Here is a 14,388-nt window from a genome sequence, read left to right on the forward strand (position 1 = left end):
CTGGTCAGTCTACAGAGTGGGTGCTACTTGGCAGAGAAGAAGGTGAAGTTTGCATTCACCATCCAGTATGTACTTTAAAATATGCAGGGACAAGGAAGAGGAGGAGAGTAGCTAGAGGAGATTGCAGTCGGTCTATTGGAGATAAGCTGGATGCTTGGATACATAATGGGTATTGGTAAGTATGTGCTATGCAATTATCTTTGCTTAGACATCTAGTTATTTAAACTGCTACGAGTCTTACTGTAGATTTACTTGAGGGCTGTCATGAAAAGGGGTGCATACCGATTTACTGTGGGATACATAAGTTTTGGTTACTAGTGCATGAATAGAATGTTCGATTTACTGTGGGATACATAAGTTTTGGTTACTACTGCATGAATAGAATGTTGAATGGAGTCCATTTCGCATACGATGTGTTCTACAATGAGATAAGTTGTGTGGTTCTCTTTTCGGGGAGTGTTTGAACATGCTTGGTGGAAAGCTATGGTGCCAACATGCTTGGTGGAAAACTATAGTGAGGTTCCTGTTGCTCCTTTGGTTTCAACTGTGAGTCTGCTGTCAGTGGAGTTCCAGATTTGCAAGATGGTGGCCTGATCACATAGTGCTTTTGGTGAGGTTCCTATTGCTCCTGCTAAACAAGTCTTGGGAATTCAATCCATTGGTTTTACTTAGTAGATGGTGGTTTAACTTAGCTTGAAATGTAGTTCTATGTTTTGAAATATATTGTAGAGTCCCATAGTTGGCACAGCTTTGTATGTTTTACCCTGTTCTTATGCAACTATTTTCCTTGCCATTGCCAGTGAGATTGTGCATGTTGCGTAAGCATAACTATTTTCTAGGGTGAAAACTAAGAAAGTTTATTTCCTCCAACCCAACAAAAGGGAAAACAGGACACTTAATACATCAGTAGACATTTCATTTTGAACAGACATATCTCCTCAGATCCAAGCTTGAAACTGCATGACACCAAAATCAATTTGCCTAGCCGACTTTAACCTCAATAGTCCTAGGCTTCTTAGGTTCATGTGGAGGCAATTTCTTGACACTAATAGTCAGAACACCATCAAGACAAACAGCTGAAATTGCATCCACATTGGCATTCTCAGGGAGTACAAATTTCCTCATAAATTTCCCAATTCTTCTTTCCATCCTCACGTACTTTACCTCTTTCTCCTTTTCGTCTTCTCTGTGTCGCACTCCAGTCACTACAAGCACGTTGTTATCTTCCACTTCAACTTTGATTTCCTCCGATTTCAATCCCGGCATGTCAAGTGCAAACACATACGAGTCTGGGTATTCCATAATGTCAGCTGGTGTTGCCGCCATTGCTTTTGCATCTCTTACATACTTCTTTGATGGTGTATTCACTGATTTTTCAACCTCAAGATCTGGTAAATCGAACATGTCTTCAAGACAGGCGAAAAATGGATCATTGAAGCCAATTACCCTGAAATCCATTGCGCTTTAACAGACCACTTGAAAATTACTCAGGATAGCTTGATTTCTTGCTGCAAATTAAATGTTGATTTGATTGATTCCAGAACTATGCGAGTCGTGTTTATTTTATATACAGAGAGAGAGATGCTTGAAGCTATTTGTGTAGAGTTGGCATAGAAGTCGGTAGATGCTTCTGCTTGTCTATCTAATTTTTTCTCCATCGGCTCCAGAAGTTTGTAGAAGGTTTGAGAAATAGAAAACGGAAGCGACGGAACTTACTAGATTGTATCTGTTTAGATTACGAAATAAAGTGGGCTTTGGTTAGCGATCCAGCCCACAAATTGACTGGTTACTTCCGAGAGACCTATAGGGGAACTTACGGGGAGACCCAGAAAAAATAATATTCTCGTTCTCAGGCCCATATTTAATTTTGTATACCGTGACACCCATAATTATATGAAATTATTATATGAATCAATACATAACTGGTTATGCATACTATCTTTTCAGGCATAACTCGTTATGCATACTATCTTTTTCAAGGGTATAATTGGCAGCGCAACTTGGACATAACATATCTAAAAATCCGTGCCTTAAAATTTTACAAATTTTATATCGTTGGAAATCTTTTTAAAAGAGCTACGCAACGAGTACAAACAAGAATATCAAATTTTTGTTTTTAACGAAAAAATCGGAGGTGATCCTCATTTTAGGGAATTTTTTTGAAAACTTGATACTTAACCATTATGCAGTCACCAAAAACGATGCATAACACATTCTGCAGACGCATAACGAATTATGCAACCATTTTCTCGACTGCATAACACATTATGCATCTGCATAACAAGTTATGTAGCCATTGTTTTGGTTGATTTTAGCCGTACATATAAAAAATTGATGCATAATGCAGTGTGCATCCATTTTCTCGATGCGTAAAATATTGTGCAACAATTTTCTCGATGCATAATGCATTATGCAGTCCTATTTTCGGATGCATAACAGGTTATGCATCCATTTTAACGACTGCATAACATGTTATGTAGATATTATTGTAGGTGCGTGACAAGTTATGCAACCTTATTTTTTGTTGGTTTCAATACTAAGAAAAAAATAGCTGCATAACGTGTTATGCAACCGTTTTCTGGACTGCATAACAAGTTATGCATAAAAAAAAAAAGCCGCAAAACGTGTTATGCAACCAATTTCGAGAATGCATAACAAGTTATGCAACAAATTTTGTAGATGCATAACCTGTTATGCATCACTATTCACACATCCATTTTCTTTTAAATACACGTTACACGCACACCAAATCCATCTGCACTTCCATCTTGCTGTCTTGCATCAGGCATGTGCTTGCTTCCGTCTCAACTCTACTTCTGCAACACAACCCTACTCAGTGCATCGGCTGCCACTGCCATATACCACCAGAGCTGCAAATATCTTTCTTCTTTGAGTTCACGGCCATTCCATTAAACCTCAGATCATAACTTGAGATTTATTCGCGGCACCACCATTTCAGCTTATGACCAGTACCACCAATTCTTCTTCCAGGCAACAATTTGTAACCAGTACCACCATTTTAGCTACGTTTAAATATGCAACACGTAGTAAGAAATTTTGTCGTGAACTAGCTAAAAGAGCCAGCGGCCCATCGAAGTACTTGATAAAGTTTGGCAATTAAATTGATGGGTCAGCTCTTTAGAAAAGCATCAGGCTAAGCTCACATACAATAAAAGAAGAAGAAGACAGAAGGTCAGGAACGGTGACTAGAATCTACATCGCCAAGGTTTTCTGACGTTTAAGCTCCTTGTGGTCGCCATTGGTTAATCTTTTACATTTGAGACTTATCCGTCGATCTCTCCACATAGTAATTTTGGGAACTTTTGTTGTACCACAGTACTCATGTTTTCCCCATCTTGCAGCGGTATCTTCCTTGGCACCCCTACCCGTGTTTGCAGCTCTTTGTTCATTGTGTGAAAACTTGCACGAAGTTCCACGATTACCAAGTAATATAAGCACCATTCCTTGCAGCTATTGTTATCTGTTTCTCACAATCCAGTACCATCAATTCCATTGCTTCAACTACTAACAACAGCAGAAATCCATTTCGGTCTCGAGCTCAACTCATCAGCAGAAACATCTTGAACACAACAACCAAAAGTATTCTCCTCTTATCATGACTGAGCATCACTGACTTCATTCCTTAACCGGCAACAACATTGACTTCCTTGGCTGAACTTTAACTAATTCAGACACTTCCTCGAACACCTGATGTGCAAAGTTGGTGGTATGTTGAGATCTGTATTCTGAGTCGTTCTCCATTTTCATCTTCCATTCATTGAAACCCTATCTGTGAAATTCAATTTCCTAAAAAAACCAAAATTAAACCTCTCACAACCATTTCTACTTCAATTAACAACAAACTCATCGACAATCGATCGATTCAAATCGATTTCACATAAAATATCAATCATTTACGAAACCCTGAATTAGCTTACCTTTTTCTTCTTCTTCCATAACTCAATCGACTTCAGTGCCATCACCTTCTCCTCGACTCATCAAGCTACTAAACTTCTTAGAGATTATTCACACAAAATCAAGCTCAATTCCTTTGAATTGAGGTCCACAGAGAGACGAGAAGAACAATAGAAAACAAGAGAAAGATAAAGAAGAGAAGAGAAAAATAGACCGGAACATAATTTTATAAATTCTGGGTTTGTGAGAAATTTTCTCACAGAAAATGGGTGCGCGCCTGAGTTTTTCTGGGCATGGGTTTCACAGTGGAAAAAATCTGGAAAATGGGTTTGTCTGTAGTTTTCACAGACCTATATCATGTAGTGAAACCTACAAAGAGACCCATTCTACAGATTTTCTACACCGTGAAACCCACAGGCGGAAAAGTTCACGCACGCACCCAATTTTCGTGAGAAAATTTCTCCCAAACCCACAATTTATAAAATTTGGTTTCTTCGTATCTTTTCTTCTTCTTCTTCTTCACGGGAATTTCTTCTTCAATTATTTTTATTTTCTTCCTACTAACTGTGACTTACGATCAATAATATTGAAGACAGTATAATCACATGAAGATTGGAAACAATAGCTGAATGAAATCGAAAGTTAGGGTTTGAGGTGATGTTATGAGATGAATCGAGATCTTGCTGTTTGTTATTTCCGAAAGATGTATGAATGGTTTTTTTAATTAGGTATTATGATTGAGAAGATGGATCTGAGATGTGTTCTGAGATGGAGATAGGGTTTTGTAATTGTTTCAATCAAGTAGAACATGAAGAAAAGTTAATTTGAGATTTAGAAAATACAGGGAATAATAATAAAGCTTATTTGAGCTTGGATGATGAACAACAAAGAAGAAGAAGAAGATGATGTTATGAGTGCATAACATGTCATGCAGTCAAAAAATGGATGCATAACACATTAGCCGACATCTTTGTTATTTTGTGTGAAATTGAAAATTGATGCATAATGCATCATGCAGTCGAGAAAATGGATGCATAACCTGATATGCATCCAAAATACGGCTGCATAATGCATTATGCATCGAGAAAATTGTTGCATAATCTTTTATGCATTGAGAAAATGTCTGCATAACCAATTAGGCATCAATTTTTTATATACAAACTAAAATCAACCAAAACAATGGCTACATAACTCGTTATAGATGCATAACTTTGTTATGCAGTCGAGAAAATGGATGCATAATTCGTTATGCGTCTGCATAATGTGTTATGCATCTGTTTTGGAGGCTGCATAATGAATATGTAGTCAGTTTTCGAAAATTTTCCCTAAAACGATGTTCACCTCCGACTTTTTCGTAAAAAACAAAAATTTGATATTGTTGTTTGTACTCGTTGTGTAGCTCTCTTAAAAAGATTCCCAACGATATAAAATTTGTAAAATTCCAAGATGCGGATTTTTAGATATGCTATATCCAAGTTGCGTTGCCAATTATACCCCTAAAAAATTAGGCTGCATAACGAGTTATGCCTGAAAAAATAGTATGCATAACGAGCTATGTATTGATTCTTAATAATTTCGGATTATTTTGGGTGTCATGATATCTAAAATTAATTGTGGGCCTGACAATAAGAATATTATTTTTTTGGGCATGCGCCTAATTTTCCCTATCATGAAACCTGTTTTGAGGCATGCTGAATTTTTTTGAGGCATACTCATTCATTATCCCATATAGGGTGGGTTTATAAGGGATATCTAAAGGTAGTGCAATTACCTATATATCCTTAACCAATTTAAATTACTAGAGTGTCCTTATCCCCAGAAACGTAAAATCAAAATAACCTTTGAACTTAAACATCTTGGACTCGAATTCAATTAAGCAATTAATCAAGCAAAGGAAACACGAATCAAAATGAGCGATGTTGGAGTGCGAACTCAGATGTATTTTAGAATGTATTTGTAACAAACCCATCTTGTTTTTGATTGATTTTATTTTGTTTGATCGATAGAATATGATTTTAAAGATGAAATAACGGTTTTCAGAAGATCAGTTTGGCTGATCTTGGAATATTAATTTTGAGCCTAACCTAGTATATGATTAAGAGAAACACCATGTTCCGCTAATGCAACTTTGCTAGATTTTGTTCGAATCAGCCGAACATAGCCTTGTTCTTCGTTTTAAATTTTCAGAAGATCTATTCGGCTGATCTTGACATATCAATTTTGAGCCGAACCTAGTATATGATTTAGAGAAACACTATGTTCGGCTGATGCGACTTTGCTAGATTTTGTTCAAATCAGCCGAACCTAAATTCGTCAGTTACAAAGTGAAGTTCGGCTTATAGGTATATTTTCAAAAAACAGAGGTTCGGCTGACAAGTTATCAGCCGAACCGTTCATATGGTCAGTAGATCTGGGTTTTAAAAATTCAATTTTTTGACAGATTCAACTTATAAAAAGGATATTAAACCTCGTATAGAAGTGTACTTCTGAATTGAATCACACATTTTGGTCACTTCAAATCACTAAAATCTCAAAACCCAAGTTTTTTTCACTTCTTCCACTCAAAAATCCCAACTCTCTCCCAGCTCTCTCACATAAATTTGATTTCTCTACTAATTTACCACTAATAATTTAATGTTTAATCAATCCTTAAAATTCCTAATTAATCAAATCTAATCATCACTACAAGAAAGTTAGTGTATTGCAACATGTTCTTTGTGTGGCATGAACCCGTATTTTGTGTTGCAATAGCCTTTTGCCACACAATTTTGTTTTGCCACACCCTGTGGCAAGAAACTGTGTCACAAGAAGTTATTTCCACACCAATGATGTACTGCGACAGTAGTTGTGTTTTTTGCCGCACCCATTAGTGAGGCTAAAACATGAGGCAAAAAGGTTTTTTATTAATATTTTTTTCTTTTAATTAAAAAAATCCGTTAACGCATTAATGGGTCAAAAATATTTATTACCATATTTTTTTATTCATGATCCGTCACCACATTAATGGATCAAAAATATTTATTACCATTTTTTTATTCATGATAATAATAGTAATTAATTTGATCTTGTTATTAATTTTGATTTTATACTGAAAAAAAATAACGAGGACACAATTCTCAATTTGTTGATTTATTTTATTTCATATACAAATTTAGTACATATACATGGTATATTTTTTGATCAAAAAAGAAAATTAATACATGATACATCATAAGATGAGACCACATGATAATTTTCAGGAAAAATAAAGAAAAAAGAAACTAAACTTCGTTCCGATCTTGTTCACTGCTCCTGCAAAATCAACTCGTTCTGATATTGTTCTCTTCTCCTCCAAAATTAATGTTCAAGGAAGATAGTAATTTTCATAATCAAATATCATTCTAAATAATACCAATAGATTTTAGTTTCGGAAGATGAGTACCTTGTCCCGGAAAAAATCCAACCTTTATTAGCAGTATTCCCTCGGGCTCGTAAAATCAACGAGTCTATCAGACTAGAGTCTAGTTTAAGAACTGAAAACGAAGGAAAAATAATCGAAGGTTAGCCCATTATCAATCTAGAGAAACAAAAGAAAAACAATTATGTGATCACAACCCCTAATTATATATCTCATCTCAATTAAATGGCTCCTTAAGATTATAAAATCATTGTAAAAATTAAATTTTTTTGTGAAAACTACAGGGAGACCCATTCTTACACACTTTCACACTGTGAAATCCACGCCCAGAAATCTAAAGACGAGCACCCATTTTCTGGAAGAAAATTATTCTCAAACCCATATTTTCCAAAATTATCATCCGAGAGATGGAGGCGAAAACAAAATAAAAGATCTGATTTTCTTCATAACAAATTCTCATCTTTTCTTCTTCTTCATCTTTCTCCTTTGTTCAACTTCGTTTACTTTATAATTCCTGAAATATTTCCAGACCTACAAACTCTTGATCCCCTTTTTCAACCCGTGTCCTGAAGGAGAAGATGTAAGAGGTTCAAATCGAGAAATCAGTGGATGGATTTGCGATTTCCCCAGAAGAATAGGAAGATTATTATCAGTTATTGATGACAAATCTGGTGCGGTTACTGAATTTGAGATGAAAGAAAGGGGATTTGATGTTGCAAAAAGATTGGGTTTCTCTACGAGTTTGAATCGGAGCCTGTGAAGATTACTGGAGATGTTACAAAGATGTGTCAGTTCTGGTTCGACGTTATATGAGAAGATTCGAGAGATTGATGGAGGTTTTGGAGAATCTGAAATTAAACTAGGAATTGGGTTTTTGTTGTTGTATGGGTAATTGTTGGTAATTGGGTTTTGGGTTTTCCGTGTGAGTCTCAGAGAAGGATTAAGAGAAGAACTTCACTGGGAATTGATGAACTGAAGATGGGTTTTTGTTGGATTGGATATTGAGACTAAAATTGGTGATGTTCTTGAGTTGCAGGGTAGAACTGATGATACTTTGAATTCATCAATTTATCAATCAAATTGGTGGATAGAGTGTGTTTTCAACCCACCGATCAATTCATCATTCTAAGCTTCCGCAGCGGCAAGGTAAATAATTTTATCAATCAAGCTGGTCGATATACTCACATACATTCAGTTCTGAATACTATGGGTGAAAATTTTAGAGGTTAAGTATTTTCATCAATTTAATTCCCTAGATTCTGTTGTAAGGAAGCTGCGTGGCAAAGAAAATTCTAGGGAGAGGACTGGAGCATCTCTAATTTCTCTGCAAAGACACTTCAGTAATTGAATTATGGGGAAAGACACCGCTGTGCGTACGGCCTTAGCTCAACAGGAAGAGTGAAGGGAAATATTGCAGTATGGTTGTACCGTGTCACATCCTTTGGCAGTCGGTTCTAAAGATATGTCTACAGTGTCCAATGACACACTCATTGCAAGCTGATCTTGGAGCGAAGCTTCTAAGGATGGCACGATGAAATAACTAAAATTCGATGTGGAAATCATTTTGTCAAATCAAGGCCTTCGCTAATTTGGCAACAGACTGATCAACAAGGTGGTTCGGAAGTGTTGAAGTGGAATCAAACATTTGTTTTGACCCAAAACAGGCAGCCGTTGGTGTCACTACACCAAAACCAGGATTTTGTAACAGTGCAACCTGTCACAGTTTATTTTTCAATCACAGATACACCTGTGACAAGTCCTTCAACAGTTATAATTGTTATTAAATTTTGTATTCGTGATAATAATTAGGAATATTAAATTCTTTTATTAGTCACAATAATATTTGTTGACAATTTTACAGACAATCACAATTATAATTCAAAGTGATGATTCCACCCAAATATTTCACCACATCTAAAACAACCCCAAAATTATAACACTTTGAATTTTACTTGTCACTAATTTTCTCACATTTGTACAAACTAACAATTATATTTCATTTCTATAAATCAAAATACATTTTTCTTTTTCATTTTAATTTTCTTAATATTAGAAAACATGATCAAGACCAAGTCAACAAGTCATGACTTTATAGAAATTTGACTTTGACATATCTGCTTCTTCCGAAGACGGTGAAAATTACCAGACTACCCTTATCGAAATAAGTGCAATAAAAATTTCGAAGATTGTGAAAATGACCAGACCATCCTTATCGGAAATAAGTAAAGTAAATATTACAAACTATGAAAATGACTATATTATCCTTACTATTTTACCATATTACCTTTAATGGAAAAAAGTGCAACAAAATATTATGCAGACTATGAAAATTACCAGACTACCCTTATCAGAAATAAGTGAAGTAAATATTACAGATTGTGAAAATGACCATATTACCCTTAACGGAAATTAGTGCAATAAATATTATGGAAACTGTTAAAATGACCAGACTACCCTTATCATAAATAAGTAAAGTAAATATTACAGACTGTGAAAATAACCATACAACCCTTATAAGAAATAAGTAAAGAAAATATTACAGACTGTGAAAATGATAATTTTACCCTTATTAGAAATAAGTGCAACAAATATAATGGAGATTGTGAAAATGACCAGACTACACTTATTGGAAATAAGTAAAGGAAATATTACACATTTTGAAAACGACCATATTATCCTTACTATGAAAATGACCATATTACCCTTACTAGAAATAAGCGCAATAAATATCATGGAGACTATAAAAATGACTATATTACCCTTACTAGAAATAAGCGCAATAGATATCATGGAGCCTATGAAAATGACCAAACTACCCTTATCAGAAATAAATAAAGTAAATATTACATACTATGAAAATGATTATTTTACGCTTACTGGAAATAAGTGTAATAAATATTCTGGAGACTATGAAAATGACTAGACTACCTTATCAGAAATAAGTAAAGTAAATATTACAGACTGTGAAAATGACCATATTACCCTTACTGGAAATAAATGGAATAAATATCATGGAGACTATGAAAATGACCAAACTACCCTTATCAAAAATAAGTAAAGTAAATATTACAGACTGAAAATGACCATATTACCCTTACTGCAAATAAGTGCAATAAAGATCATGGAGACTGTGAAAATTACCAAACTACCCTTATCAAAAATAAGTAAAGTAAATATTACAGACTATGAAAATGACCACTTTACCCTTATTGGAAACATATGCAATAAATATTATATAGACTGTGAAAATGACCAGACTATCCTTATTGGAAATAAGTAAAGTAAATATTACAGACTGTGAAAATGACCATATTACCCTTACTGGAAATTAGTGCAATAAATATTATTGAGAGTGTGAAAATGACCAGACTACTCTCATTAAAAATAAATAAAGTTAATATTTCAGACTGTGAAAATGAACATATTACCCTTACTGGAAATTAATGCAATAAACATCATGGAGACTATAAAATGACCAAACTGCCCTTATCAAAAATAAGTCAAGTAAATATTATAGTCTTTGAAAAGGACCATTTTACCCTTACTGGAAATAAGGTTAATAAATGTTATGGAGACTGTGAAAATGACCAAACTACCCTTATCAGAAATAAGTAAAGTAAATATTACAAACTATGAAAATGACCATATTACCCTTAATGGAAATTAGTGCAATAAATATTATGGAGACTGTGAAAATGACCATGCTACCCTTATCGGAAATAAGTAAAATAAATATTACAGATTATGAAAATGACCATATTACCCTTACTAGTAAAATTGTTAGTTTGTACAAATGTGGGAAAATTAGTGACAAGTAAAATTCAAAGTGTTATAATTTTGGGGTTGTTTTATATGTGGTGAAATATTTGGGTGGAATCATCACTTTGAATTATAATTGTGATTGTCTGTAAAATTGTCAACAAATATTATTGTGACTAATAAAAGAATTTAATATTCCTAATTATTATCACGAATACAAAATTTAATAACAGTTATAACTGTTGCAGGACTTGTCACAGGTGTATCTGTGATTGAAAAATAAACTGTGACAGGTTCCACTGTTACAAAATCCTGATTTTGGTGTAGTGTGCTGCAATATGAAGTAGTGGCTGACATTAAGGAGGGTGTTATAGGCAAGACCGATAAGAAAGGGAATTGGTACTGCGAACTGAATTTAGTGCCGAGATAACAGTACTGGTGCTATCTTTGCCGATAAGTTTGAATGTTGTGCCGTGGATGAAATATAAATGGTGAACTAGGATGATTTTGGTGCAGATGCATAACCTATTATGAATCTACAAATTTGTTGCATAACTTGTTATGCAGTCTAGAAAATGGTTGCATAGCATGTTATGCAGCAACTTTTTTGTCACTATCGGAACCAACAAAAACAAAGACTGCATAACTTGTCATGCACCAATAATAATATCTGCATAACATGTTATGCAGTTGTGAAAATCGACGAATAACCTGTTATGCATTCGAAAATATGGCTGCATAATGCATCGAAAAAATTGATGCATAACCTGTTATGCATTCGAAAATATGGCTGTGTAATGCATTATGCATCAATTTTTTTATGTACACACTAAAATCAACTAAAACAGTGGCTAGATAACTTGTTATAGATGCATAACTTTTTTATGCAGATGCATAATTTGTTATGCAGTCGAGAAAATGGTTGCTTAATTCGTTATGCGTCTGCATAATGTGTTATGCATCTTTTTTGGTGGCTGCATAATGATTATGTATCAAGTTTTTGAAAATTTTGCCTAAAATGATGATCAACTCCGATTTCTTTCGTGAAAAACAAAAATTTGATATTGTTGTTTGTACTCGTTGTGTAACTCTCTTAAAAAGATTTCCAACGATATAAAATTTGTAAAATTCCAAGGCGCGGATTTTTAGATATGTTATGTCCAAGTTGCGCTTCCAATTATACCCCTGAAAAATTAGGCTGCATAACGAGTTATGCCTGAAAAAATAGTATGCATAACGAGTTACGTATTGATTCTTAATAATTTCATATAATTATGGGTGTCATAGAAATAATTATGAGTGTCACGGTACCCAAAATTAATTGTTGGCCTGACAATGATAATATTATTTTTTTTGGGTTTTCCCATAATTTTGTTTTTGACTAACCTCAAACCTTAAGAAAGTTGCAAAGAAAAAATTCAGAGCCCAAGCCCAAAAAGAATCATGAGTATTAAATTTTTGTTTAGATATGTTAGATCTCAGAAGGTTGAATAAGAAAAATCCAGAGAGGGAATACGAGAGGTTAAAGAGAGATAGTGGGGATGAAGGGGGATATGCACGTGGGTAGAAAGTGGACTTTGACTCTTTCCATGCATAAACGGATTTTCCTTTTTGCTGATATATAATAATAATACATATGGAAAAAAAATCTTTGGTGTTTAGCACATGGATATGAGTTTGGCGTTTTAGATTTCTTAACTCTTGGTGAACTAGGCAAAGATATTTGTGTATTATTGAGAAGATTGAAGAATTGTCTTGTAAGCCATGATGCTAATTACAAAATAGTAGGCTCTTTTTTCCATAGAATAGGTATCATTATTCAGAAAGGTGTTGGTGCCCAGCTAGTTGTTAGGATGCCAACACACTGTGTAAACTTTCGATTCGGTTGTTTTAATAAAAGCCCCTGTGGCACCCATTCATGAAAACAAATTATTACGATTTTGCCACAGCTAGATTGTGTCATGCCGCAATATGCCATTCTTTTGCCGCACATCTAAACTTGTTGTGGCAAAAACACAGTATTTTGCCTCGCCAGTTATTTTCATGTGGCTGGAAAGACGTTTTTGCCGCATTGGGATGAAAGTGTAGCGGTACAACCATTTTGCCACATACACTCAAACAGGTGGTGCTGCAATAGATTGTTTTTTTGTAGTGCATAATCATTAACACTAATTATGTAAAGGTAGTTATGTCATTATCAAATAGGGTGGATAAGGAGTGATGTTGTTTTTTATTTAGTGACCCTATTTTGATATTATTTAGGATGCCTCAAAAAATTTTAGCATGCCTCAAAACAGGTTTCTGTATCATCTATGCATTATGTTTTTTAGAGCAGTAGGTGAAAAGTAAGGTTACTTTTTCGTGAGAGATGCACAACAACTTAGTGTTTGAAGATGTTTTCAAATGTCTTAAAAAATCATTAGACCGTCAATTAAATGTTGGCTGAATAAGGATGTCAAGTTTGACACCCGTCATGTACTAAATTGATCGGAAAATGGGTCATTTGTCCAAAAAAATTTAAAACATGGTTCAAATGGACGAGTAAAAATTAGTATGGGTGAAATGGACACAAAAAAAATAGCTAGGATGAAACTGAATTCATCGCGGCTTAAACTTAAAAAATAGCAAGGATGAAACTAGATGCATCATGATATAAATTAAAAATAAGAAAAAATATTTGAAAATGGGTAGGATGAAACTGGTTACATCATGGGTATTTTTATATTTTTGTCCATTTGAACAGTATCTTTTTAATTTTTGTCCATTTAAACAGTATCAAAATGTACAAGTCTTTTTCACCCTGAAATTGTTGATTTTGGTCTTTTTAACCAATTTTGTGTAGATTGATTATATGCAAATTAGGATAAAACTGAATATATTTGGACGACATTTAGGCCTAATTCCCAACATCATTTTCTTTTCTGGATCTGTTTCAGACATATTTGTTTTTTAAGTCAGACTTGACTGAACTGCAACTCGGTGCATGAATTTTAGTCAATATTTTTTTAAATCGCTCCGACTCGTCAAGTGCAAAAGGATCGGGGAGATTCCTTGGGATATGGGGTTCCTGAGTAAGTCAAATCATGTTTCCTTTTAAGTTCTAGAATCAAAATAGGAAGTCTAACGGGATTCAAACCTCCCACCTCACATTCAACTTATATGAGATTTATGTAAATATTGTCTTATATTTACATAGGCAAATACACGATTCCAACATCAACCATGAATTTATGATTCACGATTTAACGTAGGCTTGATTATTAAAAATGAATAACGACTCACGATTCACTTCACGCTTTAAAAGCTTGATTCAGTGA

At 34.3% G+C, this 14,388-nt stretch overlaps 1 protein-coding gene across 1 annotated transcript; it reads right to left on the minus strand.

The window, feature by feature from the left end:
* Positions 1-359: 359 nt before the first annotated feature.
* LOC113313837 (17.3 kDa class II heat shock protein-like) lies at positions 360-1,555 on the minus strand. Its single transcript, XM_026562624.1, has one exon. The coding sequence runs from the start codon at positions 1,456-1,458 to the stop codon at positions 982-984; it is 477 nt and encodes a 158-aa protein (XP_026418409.1). The 5' UTR covers positions 1,459-1,555; the 3' UTR covers positions 360-981.
* Between the last annotated feature and the right edge of the window lie 12,833 nt (positions 1,556-14,388).

Source organism: Papaver somniferum, chromosome 9 (genome assembly GCF_003573695.1).
Source record: "Papaver somniferum cultivar HN1 chromosome 9, ASM357369v1, whole genome shotgun sequence".
Lineage (NCBI taxonomy): Eukaryota > Viridiplantae > Streptophyta > Magnoliopsida > Ranunculales > Papaveraceae > Papaver > Papaver somniferum.

Bases quoted from the DNA above. Each gene is read 5' to 3' on its own strand.
- LOC113313837 (XM_026562624.1), bottom strand. From the start codon at position 1,458: ATGGATTTCAGGGTAATTGGCTTCAATGATCCATTTTTCGCCTGTCTT.